The sequence below is a fragment of the Nerophis ophidion genome, linkage group LG02, assembly GCF_033978795.1.
Source record: "Nerophis ophidion isolate RoL-2023_Sa linkage group LG02, RoL_Noph_v1.0, whole genome shotgun sequence".
NCBI lineage: Eukaryota > Metazoa > Chordata > Actinopteri > Syngnathiformes > Syngnathidae > Nerophis > Nerophis ophidion.
The window spans coordinates 55,841,121-55,860,322 of record NC_084612.1 but is presented as its reverse complement, the minus strand read 5'-3'; the positions used below and the strand labels follow the sequence as shown (position 1 = coordinate 55,860,322).

General features: G+C 39.9%; 1 protein-coding gene across 3 annotated transcripts; it reads left to right on the top strand.

The window, feature by feature from the left end:
• The first annotated feature begins 1,262 nt into the window (after window positions 1-1,262).
• Window positions 1,263-13,883, top strand: fam210b (family with sequence similarity 210 member B). Of its 3 annotated transcripts, none has more exons than XM_061886888.1 (4): window positions 1,263-1,767; window positions 10,460-10,543; window positions 10,624-10,811; window positions 13,390-13,883. In XM_061886888.1, the coding sequence occupies exons 1-4, from the start codon at window positions 1,399-1,401 to the stop codon at window positions 13,604-13,606; spliced, it is 858 nt and encodes a 285-aa protein (XP_061742872.1). In that variant the 5' UTR covers window positions 1,263-1,398; the 3' UTR covers window positions 13,607-13,883. The 3 variants fall into 3 exon arrangements, with proteins under 3 accessions (XP_061742872.1, XP_061742866.1, XP_061742878.1); XM_061886882.1 differs by having other exon boundaries at window positions 10,460-10,549; XM_061886894.1 differs by lacking the exon at window positions 10,460-10,543.
• Window positions 13,884-19,202: the final 5,319 nt, after the last annotated feature.

Genomic DNA, 19,202 nt, shown 5'->3' with positions numbered 1-19,202 from the left:
TTTTCTTATTTAAACGGGGATAGCAGGTCCATTCTATGTGTCATACTTGATCATTTCGCGATATTGCCATATTTTTGCTGAAAGGATTTAGTAGAGAACATCCACGATAAAGTTCGCAACTTTTGCTTGCTAACAGAAAAGCCCTGCCTCTACTGGAAGTCGCAGACAATGTCACATGTTGATGGCTCCTCACATCTTCACATTGTTTTCAATGGGAGCCTCCAACAAAAACAGCTATTCGGACCGAGAAAACGACAATTTCCCCATTAATTTGAGCGAGGATGAAAGATTCGTGTTTGAGGATATTGATAGCAAAGGACTAAAAAAAAAACAAAAAAAAAACGATTGCATTGCGACGGATTCAGATGATTTTAAACACATTTGCTAGGATAATTCTGGGAAATCCCTTATCTTTCTATTGTGTTGCTAGTGTTTTAGTGAGTTTAACAGTACCTGATAATCGGAGGTGTGTGTCCACGGGTGTGTTGACGCGCAGTGTCTCGGAAGTCGACGGCAGCTTTATGGGCGGCACAAGCTCAGCTGATCTCCGGTAAGAAGCGACTTTTTACCACAATTTTCTCACCGAAACCTGCCGGTTGACATTCGGTCGGGATCCATGTTCGCTTTGTGATCCATAGTAAAGTTTCACCTCCGTGAATTTTAAACAAGGAATCACCGTGTGTTTGTGTGGCTAAAGGCTAAAGCTTCCCAACTCCATCTTTCTACTTTGACTTCTCCAATATTAATTGAACAAATTGCAAAGGATTAAGCAAGACAGAACTCCAAAATACTGTGTAATTATGTGGTTAAAGCAGATGACTTTTAGCTGCATGTGCGCGCAGCGCTCATATTTCCTAACAGCCCGTGACGTCAAGCGTACACGTCATCATTACGCAACTCCCGGGAAATTTAAAATTGCAATTTAGTAAACTAAAAATGCCGTATTGGCATGTGTTACAATGTTAATATTTCATCATTGATGTATAAACTATCAGACTGCGTGGTCAGTAGTAGTGGGTTTCAGTAGGCCTTTAACTGAGTAATTGAAGAGTAGCTTGTAATGTATTTGATGGCTATTTTTAATAGAATTAACACTGTGTGTGTGTGTGTGTGTGTGTGTGTGTGACAGAGAGGTCCTACTACAAAAGATGCACATTTTTACTCACTCATTCCAACATGTTTACCTAGCGTCATGGCATCCTGTCACTACCCTCTAGTGGCAGCTCCGAAGAATGCATGTTGCCTTCCTTGTCGCACACGCAGACACACACAGGCAAGGATCCGGTCTGCGGCTGCGCAGTGCGAAGACAGGCGGGCACGACCAGCATGTTAGGACCGTCACTCCTTCATGTTTAACGGTGTTTTTGCGTTTTGAACAACATTCACACACAAGCCGCCATGTTGCTACGTACGGCGTGCATGGGTCTGCAGTCCGCGGGTTCCTTCCCCGCACGCACACTGAAGAACGTCACTTGTACGTTAACCAGGACGTGCAGTGGCTGCGGTGTCAGCAAGACGTCAGCTGACCTCGGAGGACGACGACCGGAAGACCCGCCGAGGCGCCACCACCGCGACACGGTACACTTGCGGCGTTTCGAGCCCGCACGTCAGCCGAGCGGAGGCCGGGCTTCGAGTGTGTTGAGGCGAGCGGACGCCGTGGCTTTGCTAGCAGGTAACATCCGGCTCTTATCCGCCATGCCGTCGAGTCACGCTTCGTCCGCGGCCACAGCCTCCAAGAGGAGCGGCGACGACAACAACATTGTGGAGGTATTTAAATAGCAGCAAACAAAAGTTGGTTATAATCTTAAATAAAGTGCGTAAATTGGCACTCGTGTACTTTTGTTTACGCGTACGTGGCCGTGACGTTGACCCACGTTAGTCCGCACACCTGCTGTCAATGGGCTTTAATGCGCATGTCATTTATAACGTCACCCGGAAGTACGTTGAAATTTTAAAATGTATTTTTATTTAATTTTTTCATTTTTTGATTTTCAAAACCTTTGTTTGCGATATTCAATTTTTACATACAATCATAGAATTACCATGAATTGATTAACGTGGACCCCGACTTAAAGGCCTACTGAAACCCACTACTACCCACAGTCTGATAGTTTATATATCAATGATGAAATATTAACATTGCAACACATGCCAATACGGCCTTTTTAGTTTACTAAATTACAATTTTAAATTTCCTGGGAGTTTCGTCCTGGAAACGTCTAATGATGATGTGTACGCAAGACGTCACAGGTTTTTAGGAAGTATGAGCGCTACACACACAGCTAAATGTCGTCTGCTTTAACGGCATAATTACACAGTATTTTAAAGATCTGTGTTGCTGAATCTTTTGCAATTTGTTTAATTAATATTGGAGAATTCACAGTAGAAAAATTGAGTTGGGATGCTTTAGCCTTCAGCCACACAAACACACGGTGATTCCTTGTTTAAAATTCCCGGACCTGAAACTTTACTATGGATCAGAGCTCGGTCAAGCGAGCATGAATCAAGACGGAACGTCAACCAGCAGGTTTCGGTGAGAAAATTGTGGTTAAAAAGTCAGTTCTTATCGGAGAAAAGCTGAGCTTGTGCCGTCCATAGCTGCCGTCGACTCCCCTGAGACACTGCGCGTCAAGACACCCGTGGAGACACCCTTCCGACTACTAGGTACTATTTAACTCACTAAAACACTACCAACACAATAGAAAGATAAGGGATTTCCCAGAACTATCCTATTAAATGTGTCTAAAAAAGTAGGAATCCGTCCCAATCGCGTTTTTTTATTTTTTTTTATTTTTTTTAACTTTTTTTTCTAGTCCGTCGCTATCAATATCCTGAAACACGAGTCTTTCATCCTCGCTCAAATTAATGGGGAAATTGTCGTTTTCTCGGTCCGAATAGCACTTTTTGTTGGAGGCTCCCATTATAAACAATGTGAATATGTGAGGAGCCCCCACACTTGCGACGTCATCGTCTGCGACTTCCGGTAGAGGCAGGGCTTTTGTCTTAGCACCGAAAGTAGCGAACTCTATCGTCGATGTTCTCTACTAAATCCTTTCAGCAAAAATATGGCAATATCGCAAAATGATCAAGTATGACACATAGAATGGACCTGCTCTCCCCGTTTAAATAAGAAAATCTAATTTCAGTAGGCCTTTAAAAACCCACTACTACCGACCACGTAGTCTGATAGTTTATACATCAATGATGAAATATTAACATTGCAACACATGCCAGTAAGGCCTTTTTAGTTTACTAAATTGCAATTTTAAATTTCCTGCGAGTTTTTTATTGAAAACGTCGCGGAATGATGATGCATACGCCTGTCGTCACAGACTGTAAGGAAATATTAGCGCTGCACCAAAAACGGCTAAAAGATGTCTCTGTTCATGGCGTATTTACACAGTATTTTGGACATCTCTGTTGCTGAATCTTCTGCAATTTGTTCATTTAATAATGGAGACTATAAAGAACAATGCTGTTGGTGGAAAGCGGTGGATTGCAGCTGTTTTAGCACCGAGACACAGCCGGTGTTTCTTTGTTTGTTGTGAAGCAGAGCGGTCAAGCGAACATGTTTTCTCTACGTCAACCACCATGTTTTTGGATGGGGAAATTGTGATGTATATCTTACTGGAGACATCAATGGATTATTCGTCGTCCTGCAGCAGCTGTCATGTCAAAAAAGGCAGCTGGGAGCTTGGCTCCTTGTCTTCTCTCTGAGACACTGCGTGTTCACCGCAGCCATCCGACCTCGAGGTATGTGTTTACAATCCTTAAAATCTCACTAAAACACTATTAAAACAATAAGCAAATAAGGGATCTTCCAGAATTATCCTAGTAAATGTGTCTAAAAACATCTGAAACGGTCACAATGCAATTGCCTTTTTTTTTAACTTTATTTATTTCTTTTTTTCTAGTCCTTTGATATAAATCTCCTCAGCCACAAATATTTCATCCTCGCTCAAATTAATGGGGAAATTGTAGTTTTCTCGGTCCGAATAGCTCTTTTTGTTGGAGGCTCCCATCATAAACAATGTGAGGATGTGAAGAGCCCTCACACGGGTGACGTCATCGTCTGCTACTTCTGGTACAGGCAAGGCTTCTTTATTAGCGACCAAAAGTTGCAAACTTTATCGTTGATGTTCTCTACTAAATCTTTTCAGCAAAAAATGTGGCAATATCTCCAAATGATCAAGTATGACACATAGAATGTACCTGCTATCCCCGTTTAAATAAGAAAATCTCATTTCAGTAGGCCTTTAAACAAGTTGAAAAACTTATTCGGGTGTTACCATTTAGTGATCAATTGTACGGAATATGTACTGAACTATGCAATCTACTAATAAAAGTTTCAATCAAAAAATCCATCAATCAAAGAATACCTCTACTAACATTGTTTTTTAGTCTAACAGAAACTATTTAAAGGCCTACTGAAATGAGATTTTCTTATTTAAACGGGAATAGCAGGTGCATTCTATGTGTCATACTTGATCATTTCGCGATATTGCCATATTTTTGCTGAACGAATTTATTAGAGAACATCAACGATAAAGTTCGCAGCTTTTGGTCGCTAATAGAAAAGCCCTGCCTTTACCGGAAGTATGTGCGTGTGACGTCACGTTACAGGGCTCCACACATTTTCACATTGTTTTTAATGGGAGCCACCAGCAGTAAAAGCAATCCGGACCGAGAAAGCGACAATTTCCCCATTAATTTGAGCGAGGATGAAAGATTCATGAATTAGGATATTGATAGTGAAGGACTAGAAAAAGACTAAAACGACGACTCCGGGCGGTGGCAGTGTGGCGTTTCAGATGTAATTAGACACATTTACTAGGATAATTCTGGAAGATCCCTTATCTGGTTATTGTTTTAATAGTGTTTTAGTGAGATTTTAAAGATTAAAAAGACATACCTCGAGGTCGGTTGGCTGCAGTGAACACGCAGTGTCTCAGAGAGAAGCCGAGGAGCCAAGCTCACAGCTGCCTTTTCAACAGCTGCCGCAGGATGACGAATAATCCAACGATTTCTCCGGTAAGATATACTGTATATCACAATTTCCCCATCCAAAAACATGCTGGTTGACGTAGAGAAACATGTTAGCTTGACCGCTCTGTGTTAAAGCTTCACAACAAACAAAGAAACACGGGCTGTGTCTCGGTGCTAAAGACAGCTGCAATCCACCGCTTTCCACCAACAGCATTGTTCTTTATAGTCTCCATTATTAAATGAACAAATTGCAAAAGATTCAGCAACACAGATGTCCAAAATACTGTGTAATTTCGCCATTAACAGAGACGACTTTTAGCCGTGTTTGGTGCAGCGCTAATATTTCCTTACAGTCCGTGACGTCACGCGTACGTGTCATCATTCCGCGACGTTTTCAACAAGAAAGTCGCGGGTAATTTAAAATTGCAATTTAGCAAACTAAAGAGGCCGTACTGGCATGTGTTGCAATGTTAATATTTCATCATTGATATATAAACTATCAGACTGCGTGGTCGGTAGTAGTGGGTTTCAGTAGGCCTTTAAAGTGCGTCAATTTGCCTGAAATTCAACAACGTGTAATTCTTATTTTTAATTGCATTTTTTGACCCGCTTGAACCATTCAAAACTAAAAAAAAAAAATTTAATCAAATAAACAATGAATAATAAGTTTAAATTGATCAACACCATTAACTCAGTAGCACAATATAAAAAAAACACGGACCTACAAAACAAAAATGAATAAAACATATTTTTAATCAAAATTAAGTCAGGTTTAATGGCGACAATGAGCATCTTTTGCAGCTTAGCAAAGCAATAATCATACTGCATGATGATAATGATACATTAACTTACAATCATAATACTGCATGTTGATAGTGATATATTGAATTACAATCATAATACTGCATGGTAGTGATACATTGACAGTGTTTCCCACAGGTCAGGCATCTATTTGTGGTAGTGGGTAGTGGGGGGCTGGGGGGCGGCAGCGGCGGCGATGACCAAGAAGAACTCGGAGTTGGAATATATTTACAACACTTCATTTACATATTTATATAATATTTACATATTTATATAATATTTAACTACAAGCTCCATTCACAGACAAAGTCCCATTGCTTTTATGAGCGGTCGAGCGAGTCAAAAGCTGGAAAAAAAAATAAATATATATATATATATATATATATATATATATATATTTTTTTTTTTTTATGTGTGGTGGCCGTAATTCTTTCGTGGCGGGCCGCCACAAATAAATGAATGTGTGGGAAATCCTGATTGAATTACAATTACAAAATGATAGTAATTCATTGAATTACAATCATAATACTGCATGATGATAGTGATACATTGAATTACAATCATAATACTGCATGATGATAGTGATGCATTGAATTACAATCATAATACTGCATGCTGATAGTGATGCATTGAATTACGAATGTCTGCACAACTTTTGACCTCCGGGTACCATTAAAGCAACCTTGACCTTAACCTTGAGAAAGCAGGTTGCTGGGGGTCACACGACCAAACTTTCCCTAGGGGTCCCACCCCACTAAAAAGAACGGTTTTAAAGTATGACTTAAGTAAAAGGAAAAAGTAATCATGCATTTACCCGAGTAAGTATTCACTGAAAAATCAAACTACTCGAACATTGACGAGTAGCTTTTAATGTATTTGATGGCTTTTTCTTTAATAAAATAATAATCAAAACAAGTACAGAAACCGTAAAAAAATTGTACAAAACAGTGCTATGTGGTTGTAAACTCAATAAAGCAACTATAATAGAATGCAAAATTATATATACATATGTGTGTGTGTACTGTGTGTACAGTACAGTACAGTACATATTTTGTACAATTGATCACTAAATGGTAACACCCGAATAAGTTTTCCAACTTGTTTAAGTCAGGGTCCACGTTAATCAATTCATGGTAGAAATCATAGGCTCACACAAGTTCCGTTAAATAATCCAAATCTGCCGAAAACATCATAGTTTTCACAGCTTAGTGGTTGTTAGAGGTAGAAAGTGTTTTAAAGTAAATTTGTAATAGGTTTTTTTTTTTAAAGCGCAAAAAACAGGTCGGGTATTGAGAAACTTCCATCTACGAATATAAAACTTAGCCAATTGTATAATGAGGTTGCAAAGGTAAAATTCCTTTTCAAATTTTGGTCTCGTACTGTATCAATCCGAATAGCACATCTTTAAAACAAAGCACAAATTTATCAGGAATATTGTCCAGGATGAAAGGACAAGATGCCCTGCCATAGTGATCGAGTGCTTTCACAAGGGCAAAACTGGTGGTAAACAGTCTCTGGATGCATGTTACATAAAGTGCCCTTCTTTTATCTAACCATCACAGTCTTTACAGGTTTAATATTGATGAATGGTTTTTGAAAGAAATCTCTTTGACATTGTTCGTAAGTAAATAGCTGATAGGAAGAGAGCATGTTTTGACCCAGCAGATGTCATTCACAACTTTATTCCAGAGCACAATTACATAGGAGACGGACACACAATCATTTTGGAATAAACTGCGGATTTTTCTGTTATTTTTCTGATTAAAACAAAGCCTCCCTACAAGAGTGTCAAGTGGATCATTCGAATATTAGGTTGACTTTGTCAAGTCATTAATGTGAATATTTGGACCTTACCTTGATTAATGTAAAAAAAAAATAAATCCAATTTAAAACTACCTACAAAACGCCTTATCTGCCAATTCCCACTGTAGTTTTTTTCGAACGTTCATTTATTTTCTAGGTATGTGTGTACAATGTTTAAATAAAAAAATGTACATAAAACCAGTATTATCAGACATGTCCACGTTTACCATGAATTGATTAACGTGCATCCTCCGACTTAGACAAGTTGAAAAACTTGTCTAAGTTTTTCAATTGTACGGAATATGTTCTGTTCTGTGCAATCTACTAATAAAAGTTTCAGTCAATCAAGTCTTGTAAAGACAATTTCAATAATAAAATACTGTCTCTTGATATGAAAGTTATACATTTTTAAAACCGGACAAAATTCACAAATTTCTCTAATCTAATATGACGTCAAGTCATGATTTTGGGTATTACTTTTTTGTTAAAAATGTCACAACTTTCTTAATACTTATCCCATTTTAAAAATACATACCCCATCTTAAAAAGTTTACAGTTAAGGTGTATTAAAACCCATCTGTTTAGGACTGCCCTTTCCCTCTGACCTCATTTGCACAGTGTTGTATTTTGGCTTGATCAGATTATTTGTCTATTTCAAACTTTTTGATTTATTGTTGTGTTGCACAGCTTTTAACAAATGTACCCATGTCCTTGAGTGTCTAGAACAGTGTTTTTCAACCACTGTGCCGTGGTACACTACTCTGCAGAGAGACACCGTCTGGTGTGCCATGGGAGGTTACCTAATTTCACCTATTTGGATTAAAAATATTTTTTGCAAACCAGTAATTGTAGTCTGCAAATTATGTGGTTTTGTTGAGTGTCTGTACTGTCTAGACCTCGGCAGAGTAACCGTGTAATACTCTTCCATATCAGTCGGTGGCAGCAGGTAGCTAATTGCTTTGTAGATGTCGGAAACAGCGGGAGGCACCAAGTAGGTAAAAAGGTAACGAATGCTTAAAGCAAAAATAAACAAAAGGTGAGTGCCCCTAAGAAAAGGCATTGAACCTTAGGGAAGTCTATGCAGAACAAAACTAAAACTGAACTGTGGGGCGGCATAGCTCGGTTGGTAGAGCGGCCGTGCCAGCAACTTGAGGTTTGCAGGTTCGATCCCAGCTTGTACCATCCTAGTCACTGCCGTTGTGTCCTTGGGCAAGACACTTTACCCACCTGCTCCCAGTGCCACCCACACTGGTTTTAAATGTAACTTAGATATTGGGTTTCACAATGTAAAGCACTTTGAGTCACTTGAGAAAAGCGCTATATAAATATAATTCACTTCACTTCACTGAACTGGCTGCAAAGTAAACAAAAACAGAATGCTGGACGACAGCAAAGATTTACTGTGGAGCAAAGACAATGTACATCCGAACATGACATGACAATCAACAATGTCCCCACGAAGAAGTATAAAAACAACTGAAATATTCTTGATTGCTAAAATAAAGTAGAGGCGGGAAATAACGCTCAAATGAAGACATGAAACTGCTAAAGGAAAATATCAAAAAAAGAGAAAAAGCCACCAAAATAGGAGCGCAAGAAAATAACTAAAAAAATACACACAGACCTCAGATAAGTCAGGGCGTGATGTGACAGGTGGTGACAGTACAGCTATTTTGAGACAAGAGCTATATTGATGCAAGCTTGGTTATGGTTTAAAGTCATATCCAACAATTGCGACAACGACTTTTTACTGTCAACCAAGTTTCCTTTTTCTATGATTTCTGCTAGTGGTGTGCCTCTGGATTTTGTCAACCCAAAAAATGTACCTTGGCTTAAAACAGTTTGAAAAACACAGGCCTAGAAAGGTGCCTCAAAATAAAATGTATTATTATTATTATCATTTGATTCAATACACATCAACTTTGTGTGCATCAGCTGGTTCCTACTTGCCACTGAAAAAAATATTTCTGGATGCTTTTTTTTAATATCTTTAACTCAACTAAAGCCTTTTTCAAAATATGCACTGGATGACTGAAGTGTTGCACAAATATACACAAGTTATTAGATCTTATTCTTGTTACAAATAAGTGTATTAATTTTTATTTTTTTGGCTTCTGCCGGCTTTTTTGTCTTTTTCTACAGGGTTGTCCTGTGAAAATATATTATCAGGAATTTGCAGGAATATGAGTGCTGTACTCACTTTTGTAACACACTGTAGTGATATGCTACATGTTTAATCTGATCTGGGAATACGGATGTCTTGAATTAAAAAACAAAATGTGTTAGCAGGTTGTTTAAAATGTTGTGATAAACTTTCACAGTTTGACCCCTATCGGTTGTATTTACTTAAAATATTGTATACAGCCCAATGCGCTCTACAAAACAACAGACTGTAACTTGAGGTTGTTAAGCCAAATCAGAACAAAATATGGCACACACCTTCTGGACACGACAAGCACATGTGTGTCAAATTTGAGCAATATTGGGTAAAAAACATGACTGCGGTCAAGCATGAAATACAGTATATGCATAGTAAAATTTAGCCACCGACTAGCCAATTGCTGTAATAATTACAAAACTATTCTTGCTCATCCTCTCAAGTATTATGACTACTACCGATGTTATTTGCAGCCAACAGAACATTGCACAGTGTTAGGGCGTGTGTGAAAGGAGTGTGTGTTAGTATGACTCTGCATGTGTTCGCTTATGCTTTAAGAAGTTATCAGTCACAGAGGTCCCAAAGTTCCCCTCCCATATGTCCTCAGTGGCGTAACCCCGCTCAAAGCCCACTGCTTTAAGTCTGTGCTCACTGGCCTCTCAAAAGCAGAGGAACAGCTCCAACACCCACACTATTGTCCTTTGTTGACAGGCCAGTGAGGACACTGCCAACCTGCGGAGTCCTTCTGAAAGCTCGGACCAACGTAGTACAAGGAAGCAGCTGCCGACTAGACTAGTTTGTGTACTCAAGCGACTTCACATTTGACTTCAGTTGCTCAAGTAATTGATTGTTCTGTTTCCTTTCATCCCACCCAGGACGGAAAAACTCTAAAGGACCCCTCAACCCCAGGAAAAGCCCCCAGAGGGTCCGAGCCAGATGGAAATAAACCTAACAAGACCCAGCAGCTAAAAAAAGTTTTTAAGGAATACGGAGCTGTAGGGGTTTCCTTTCACATCGGGATCTCCCTCACGTCTCTGGGAATGTTCTACCTCCTCATATCCAGGTAGCTTACATAAGATTAAAACTCATTTTTGATAAAAAAAAATATGATTTGAATGATGTTTTTGTAATCATAATTAGGGATGGCCCGATAATACAATATATATATATATATATATATATATATATATATATATAGATATCTATATCTATAGATATAGATATAGATATCTATATATATATAGATATATATACACATATATGACTTAGACTTCCTTTTATTGTCATTCAAATTTGAACTTTACAGTTCAGATAACAACAAACTTTTGTTGCATTAGCTCGTTGTACTGCAGGATAAAAGAGCAATAAGGTGCGGATATAAATATATAGATTACTGTACAGATAAATATATTGCACTTTTGCATATGCATCCACGTTTATGGATGTATGTTATATTGTCTTTATATTCCAGCCAGTTAATCCATTTTTGGGGGAGTTGAGGGGATTATTATGATGCGTTCAAGAGTCTTATAGCGTGAGGGAAGAAGCTGTTTACAGAAGCTGGAGGTTCTGGTACGGAGGGTGCAGAACCTTTTTCTAGAGTCCAGCAGTGAAAACAGGCCTTGGTGGGGGTGGGAGGAGTCTCTGCAGATTTTCTGAGACCTGGTCAGGCAGCGGCTTTTTGCGATTTCCTGAATAGGAGGAAGAGGAGTCCCTTTAATGTTTTCCGCCGTCCTCACCACCACAAATATATAGACACACCTTCTCATTCAGTGGGTTGTCTTTATTTTCATCAATCAATCAATGAATCAATCAAAATTTACTTATACAGTATAGCCCTGAATCACAAGTGTTTCAAAGGGCTGCACAAGCCACAACAACTTCCTCGGCTCAGATCCCATATCAGGGCAAGAAAAAACTCAACCCATTAGGATGACAATGAGGAACCTTGGAGGGGACCGCAGATGTGGGGACCCCCTGTGTGTAGTTATTATTGCAGTACAGTAGGTAAGGTTGTTGTTTTGCCTCATTCCTGTGAGAATCCTGCTTGCAACTGAAGCGTTAAGAAATGGGACTATCCAGGGCTAGCTGCAGTGTGCTGAAACAACCAGCAGGTGTATAGATAATGCTGTATCATCTCTGTCTCTTCTGGACGTATTAGCTCATTCTTCACTCCCACTTGAAGTGAGGGATGAGGCAACAACTAACCGAGAACCAGTGTATAAGGGAAACATGTTTTAGGACAGTGTTTTTCAACCACTGTGCCATGGCACACTAGTGTGCCGTGTGATACAGTCTGGTGTGCCATGGGAGATTATCTAACATCACCTATTTGGGTTAAAAATATTTTTTGCAGGCCAGTAATTATATTCTGCAAATGATGTGTTGTTGTTGAGTGTCAGTGCTTTCTAGAGCTCGACAGAGTTACTGTGTAATACTCTTTCATATCAGTAGGTGGCAGCTAATTGCTTCATAAATGTCAGAAACAGCGGGAGGCAGTGTGCATGTAAAAAGGTATCTAATGCTTTAACCAAAAGTATACAAAAGGGGATTGCCCCTAAGAAAAGGCATTGAAGCTTAGGGAAGGCTATGCAGAACAAAACTAAAACTGAACTGGCTGCAAAGTTAACAAAAACAGAATGTTGGATGACAGCAAAGACTTACTGTGGAGCAGACGGCGTCCACAAAGTACATCCGAACATGACATGACAATCAACAATGTACCCACAAAAAGGATGAAAAAAACAGAAATATTCTTGATTGCTAAAACAAATTAGATGCGGGAAATATCGCTTAAAGGAAGACATGAAACTGCTGCTACTGGAAAATACCAAAAAAAAAAAAAGAAAAAGCCAACAAAATAGGAGCGCATGACAAGAACTAAAAAACTACACAGACTCCAGATAAGTCAGGGTGTGATGTGACAAGTGGTGACAGTACACCTACTTTGAGACAAGAGCTATATTGATACATGCTTGCTTATGCTTCAAAGTCATATCCAACAATTGTTGGTTATGTTTTAAAGTCATATCCAACAGTTGTTGGTTATGGTTTAAAGTCATATCCAACAATTGTTGGTTATGGTTTAAAGTCACATCCAAAAATTGCGACGACGACTTTTTACTGTCAACTCCAGTTTTGTTTTTTAATATCTGTGCGCATTGGCTCAAAAAAGGTTGAAAAATACTGCTCTAGGACTGCAGAGTAGCCATTAAATGTATCTTTAGGAAGTGTTTCTAACTTAATGACTGTCTGCATAAAACATGACTTTGTTTCCTCCCCTTGCAAACGCCGTGTGAACTCTCAGAGGAGCCATGCTGGAAATCAAGTCATTGCCTCTGTCTGTCATGGACATGTTCATTTGAAAAGGAGCGCTGCAAAGTGTAAATCTTCAAGCATGTGTCTTCAGTTTGCCAGCCATAGTCATTTTAAATAGCAGAGAGATTAGCAGCAGGCGGTTTCTGATTATCACCCTCTGAAGGAGCAGAGACCCTGGGGCATTATCACCATGTGACCACTTGGTAACCTTGTGTTTAGCTGATTAAAGCTTGGCTTATTGTGTCATGTGAAGAAATGAGTCACTGTTCCAAGGGAGCTCGGTGGAAAAACGATATATATATTTTTTTTCTGTCTCCAACCAGTGGGATTGACATGGCCGCCGTGCTGAGCAAAGTGGGCTTCAGCCAGGCCATCATTCAGTCCAAGATGGCCGCAGGGACCAGCACGTTCGTCCTAGCGTACGCCGTCCACAAACTCTTTGCTCCGGTGCGCATCAGCATCACTCTGATGGCGGTGCCGCTCATCGTGCGCTACTTCAGGAGGACGGGGCTTTTCAAACCGCCCACCTCTGCGCCTTGAAGGACCTCACTCGCTTTTGAAAGTGTGCTCAAACATGGTGATTGTATGGACATATTACTGAAGGATGAACATGACATTGGATTTCTGTCAGATGTACAATCAGGGATGTTTTAGTTTTAGCATTGTCAACTTCCACTATTGTTTTCTTGGCGTCTGTTCTAGTCCCTCCTTGTTTTGCAACATCATGTTGAAATCTTTGAATCCAGTGAAACTATTTTACCAATAAAACATATTTGGTACCACAACAAATTAATAAAATTGTAGGGTACAACGCTAATATGCTAGGGATATCTCATTCAACTTTTGGAGGTGAAAAACAATGAGTCAAATATCTTCTTTATTAGGGGTTCTTAATTCGATTTTTTGGCCTGGAGTCCACCTTTTTCATTACAGAGGGCCACCCTGAATAAGTGTAAACTGCCTCGTTCAGTTCCTGCTTGGGACTCAAACCTCGGACGAGACAAAAGCATGGTGGCTATCAATCACTAACCCCCTTACACCGCATTCTATTCTGGGTTGATTGCTCATGCCGGACGAGCCAAGTTCCAGTCCCAGGCAGAACAGAGAAGCCAAGACTAAACCAGGCGGGTTTACTCTTAAATGTAATCAACTGATTAACAATTTCCAACCTTGTTAAATTATATGAATCCCTGTGTTAAGCACAAAGATTCTTGTTTAACATACAGTTGTGGTCAAAGCTCTACATACACTTGTAAAGAACATAATATAATAATAACGGATGTCTTTGAGTTTGAGTTTGAGTTTCCAATAATTTCTAAAATGCTTATTTTTTTGTGATAGAGTGATTGGAGCACATACTTGTTGGTCACCAAAACATTCATGACATCACATGGACAAAGATAACACCTTCTGGAGGGAAGTTCTTTGGTCAGATGAAACACAAATGGAGCTGTTTGACCACAATACCCAGCAATATGGTTGGAGGAGAAAAGGTGAGGTCTTTATCCCCAGGAACACCAACCTACCATCAAGCATGGTGGTGGTAGTATTGTGCTCTTGGCCTGTTTTGCTGCCAATGGAACTGGTGCTTTACAGAGAGTAAATGGGACAATGTAAAAGGAGGATTACCTTATCTTCAGGACAAGCTAAAATCATCAGCCCAGAGGTTGGGTCTTGGGCGCAGTTGGGTGTTCCAACAGTACAATGACCCCAAACACACGTCAAAAGTGGTAAAGGAATTGCTAAATCAGGCTAGAATTAAGGTTATAGAATGGCCTTCCCAAAGTCTTGACTTAAACGGGTGGACAATGCTGAAGAAACAAGTCCATGTCAGAAAACCAACAAATTTAGCTGAACTGCACCAATTGTGTCAATAGGAGTGGTCCAAACTCAAGCATAAGCAGTGAAACTTGCCAAGGGACATGTAAGCAAATATTAACATTGCTGTATGTATACTTTTGACCCAGCAGATTAAGTCACATTTCCAGTAGACCCATAATAAATTCATAAAAGAAGCAGACTTCACGAATGTTTTATTGTGACCGACAAGTATGTGCTCCAATCACTCTGTCACAAAAAATAAGACTTGTAGAAATTATTGGAAACTCAAGACAGCCATGACATTATTTTCTTTAGAAGTGTATGTAAACTTTTGATCACGACTGTAAGTCGCCGGCTTAGGTCAGGCTGATTAGACAAATAAGTGCTAACCAAATATACAGCATAAGTAGGGACTAATATATAACTGACCAAAATGTTTTTACATAAAATTGTGCTGAAATTAAAACAAATACTTATACATATATATTGACTAAACTATCAATAACATTAAAGTGCAAATGAAAACACAACTTCACCAATTTAGTCATAACTTTTACGCTTGAGAAACTGTTTGTTTGAGATTTTCATTACTGCCACAAGTAGTGGAAATGTGTATTACAAGTGTGTACCGCAGCAGCCCATATATGATTGAAATAAAAACAAACATTAACATGGAAGCGCAGGAAAAAGTATGCACTTATTCACACAGTTACAAGACATGTTCAGATCATGGACTACAACTACGAAACAACAATGCTTAAAGAACTGTCACTGTGCATGCGCAATCCCGCATGTCATCTGTTGCGAGCTCTGCAGGCATTTCGGCCACGCGCCTGCAAGGCTGAAGGCAATCACAAATCAGCGCACCTGGATTTTATGAAGACCGACAGCATAAAGACCAGCGGACCTGAAGATCCAGTGCCGGAACGTAGTTCACTCCTCGTAGTAAGCATTCCGTCTCTGGCTTCCCTCTTGCGTACTTGTTTTCCCTCTCTATGCCTTCCCTGAGCCCGTGTCTTACAGTATGTCCTCTGTGTTACCCCGCATTTTTTTTCCATGATCGAGCCGTGTACCTCGACTTCCCTCTGAATTCTGGACTGCCTCCCTCAATCCTCGACCCCTGTTTTGGACATGGACCTCGTTGGTTCTCTCCAGCCCCCGCCCTCTCGCTTGCCCCTTTGGTCTGACAAAGGATTCATCCAACACAACAAACTCTGGTAACATTTACATTGGTAATTCTACACATCGTCTAACACCATTTCATCAACCTAGAGTTCAATAAACCCATTGAACTGATCTCTGACGTGGTGTTGTCTCTTTCCCTCGTCGCACGTAACAGGAACACTGTTCTACCTGACAGGACGGTGCTGATGTTTTGAGGGCCTGCGACAAATTGCTAATCAAATATTTTAGGATATATTTTATGAGAATTGGCTGCATAAAAGGAGTAAGTCCAAACAACAAAACGGAATCAACTGATACATCTAAAGGCCGAAGCAGTCTATACAATGGACGCCCACCTCATCTGCTTTTGTCCTCCCTGGTTGTCTGCTTAGGCGGATATTAAAAATTAAAGATGACTTGAGGTGTGCCAGGTACCACCTTTTTCATTCTCCAGGTTGGTACCTCTTCTTCTGGAACCTATGTGGGTTTATTTGCAAGAGAAAAATAATGACCTGTACATGAGATGAGATCTCAGTGTAAAGTGAGAAAATATTCCTTGAACAGAAATATTTTTGACAATGTAACAGGGGTGCTCAGCTGTTTTTGAGTACCTACTGCAAACATGGTAGTCAAAGATCCTGTGACACAGGAGCATGTTGCGGTGTTTAGGGACATGACCTATAGCCAAAGATCCTCTATAACAGTGCTTTTCAAACACTGTGCCACGGCGTGTGCCGTGAGATATTGTCTGGTGTGCCGTGGAAAATTATGCAAATTTAACTAAGTGGTCCCAAAACATTTTTTTGCAAATCAATATTTATAATCTGCAGATAATGTGTCTGTGCTGTATAACCATGTAATACTCTTCCATATCAATAGGTGGCAGCAGTAGTTAATTGCTTTGTAGAAGTCGGAACGCGTCGGGTGAGACGAGGATGGTTTTTCGTGATTCCAATATGCAGAGTACAGCGGGCAAACAAAAGGTATGTAACGCTTAAACCAAAAATTAACAAAAGGCAAGTCCCGCTAGGAAAAGGCACTGAAGCGTAGAGATGGCTATGCAAAACGAAAGTAAAACTGAACTGGCTGCAAAGTAAACAAAAACAGAATGCTGGACAACAGCAAAGACTTACAGTGGAGCAGCAGATGGTGTCCACAAAGTACATCCGTACAGACATGGCAATCACCAATGTCCCCACAAACGAAGGATAGCGTTCACACAACTTATACAGTCTTAATTACGAAAACAAAGCAGGTGCTGAGAATAGCACTCAAAGGAAGGCCTGAAGCTGCTACAGGGAAACACCAACAAAACAGGAAAATCCACCAAAATAACAGCGCAAGACTGGAACTAAAGCACTACACACTGAAAAACAACAAAAAACTCAAAATAAGGCACGATGACCTGGTGGACTTTCATTTTTTAACCTTTTCTGCTGGTGTTGTGCCTCCGTATTTTTTTTTTATTAAAAAAATGTGCCTTGGCTCAAAAAAGGTTGAAAAACACTGCTCAATATGTTACTGCATACGTCAGCAGACCAATTAGGAACCTTTGTGTGTTTGTTTACTTACTACTATTAGACAAGTCATCTAGTATGGTCACTATTTTATTTAAGGACTTAACTGCAATAATCAATCAATGTTTATTTCCATAGCCCTAAATCACAAGTGTCTCAAAGGGCTGCACAAGCCACGACATAATAAACATATGTTTAATGTACCCTAAGATTTTTTGTCCAGTTAAAGACAATAATGCAAGTTTTTTGTGGTCACCTTTATTTAAAAAAGTACCAAAATAATTTTAGTACCGGTACCAAAATATTGGTATCGTTACAACACTAGTGTGCAATTACAAACATCGAATTGTACAGAATGCAATTGCTGGCATGCATGCTAGTGTGCATCGACAAAAGTTAAGTTAAAGTACCAATGATTGTCACTCACACACTACGTGTGGTAAAATTATTCTCTGCATATGACCCCTCACCTTTGATCACCCCCTGGGAAGGGAGGGGAGCAGTGAGCAGCAGCAGCTCATTGTTCCAACCCTTGATATAGGGACGGCGTGGCGCAGTGGGAGAGTGGCCGTGCGCAACCCGAGGGTCCCTGGTTCAAGCCCCCCTTAGTACCAACCTCGTCACATCCGTTGTGTCCTGAGCAAGACACTTCACCCTTGCTCCTGATGGGTGCTGGTTAGCGCCTTGCATGGCAGCTCCCTCCATCAGTGTGTGAATGGGTAAATGTGGAAGTAATGTCAAAGCGCTTTGAGTACCTTGAAAGTAGAAAAGCGCTATACAAGTACAACCCATTTGTTTATTTATTTGATGCTGAGTGCCAAGCAGGGAGGTAATGGGCCCCATTTTTATAGTCTTTGGTATGACTTGGCTGGGGTTTGAACTCACAACCTACCCATCTCAAGGCGGACATTCTAACAACTACACAACTGAGTATGAAAAATAACATGAGTTATGCCAGTTGTGGAAATATTTGAGGAAGTGGACACTACTGGGTTTTGTTAGTGGGCCTATGAAAAAATGCACTTCTAGTTTTTGTCCACACGAGGGCGGTGTTTACCAACAAAATGCACAACATGCCGATCCCTGACCGAGGATTACTTTTGGAAAAGTTTGAGCAAATAATGGATGATTTTTGACACATATTTCTCACAAATGTTCTGATGATGTCTGACATCCCATGTACCTAATTAAGCAGATAGGGTGCTCGTTATTTTTCCTCCATCATGCTTGCCTTCATTGTTCATTATGGGTGCAGTGTGTGTGTGTGTGTGTGTGTGTGTGTGTGTGTGTGTGTGTGTGTGTGTGTGTGTGTGTGTGTGTGTGTGTGTGTGTGTGTGTGTGTGTGTGTTCTTGTATTTCGACCCTTCTTGAGACATCAACAAGGCAAATATAAGGACCGGTGAACAAGTGATGACATACAAACCCCGTTTCCATATGTGTTGGGAAATTGCGTTAGATGTAAATATAAACGGATTTGCAAATCCTTTTCAACCCATATTCAATTGAATGCACTACAAAGACAAGATATTTGATGTTCAAACTCATAAACTTTATTTTTTGGGGGGGAAATAATTAACTTTGAATTTTATGGCTGCAACACATGCGAAAAGTATTTTGGAAAGGGCATGTTCACC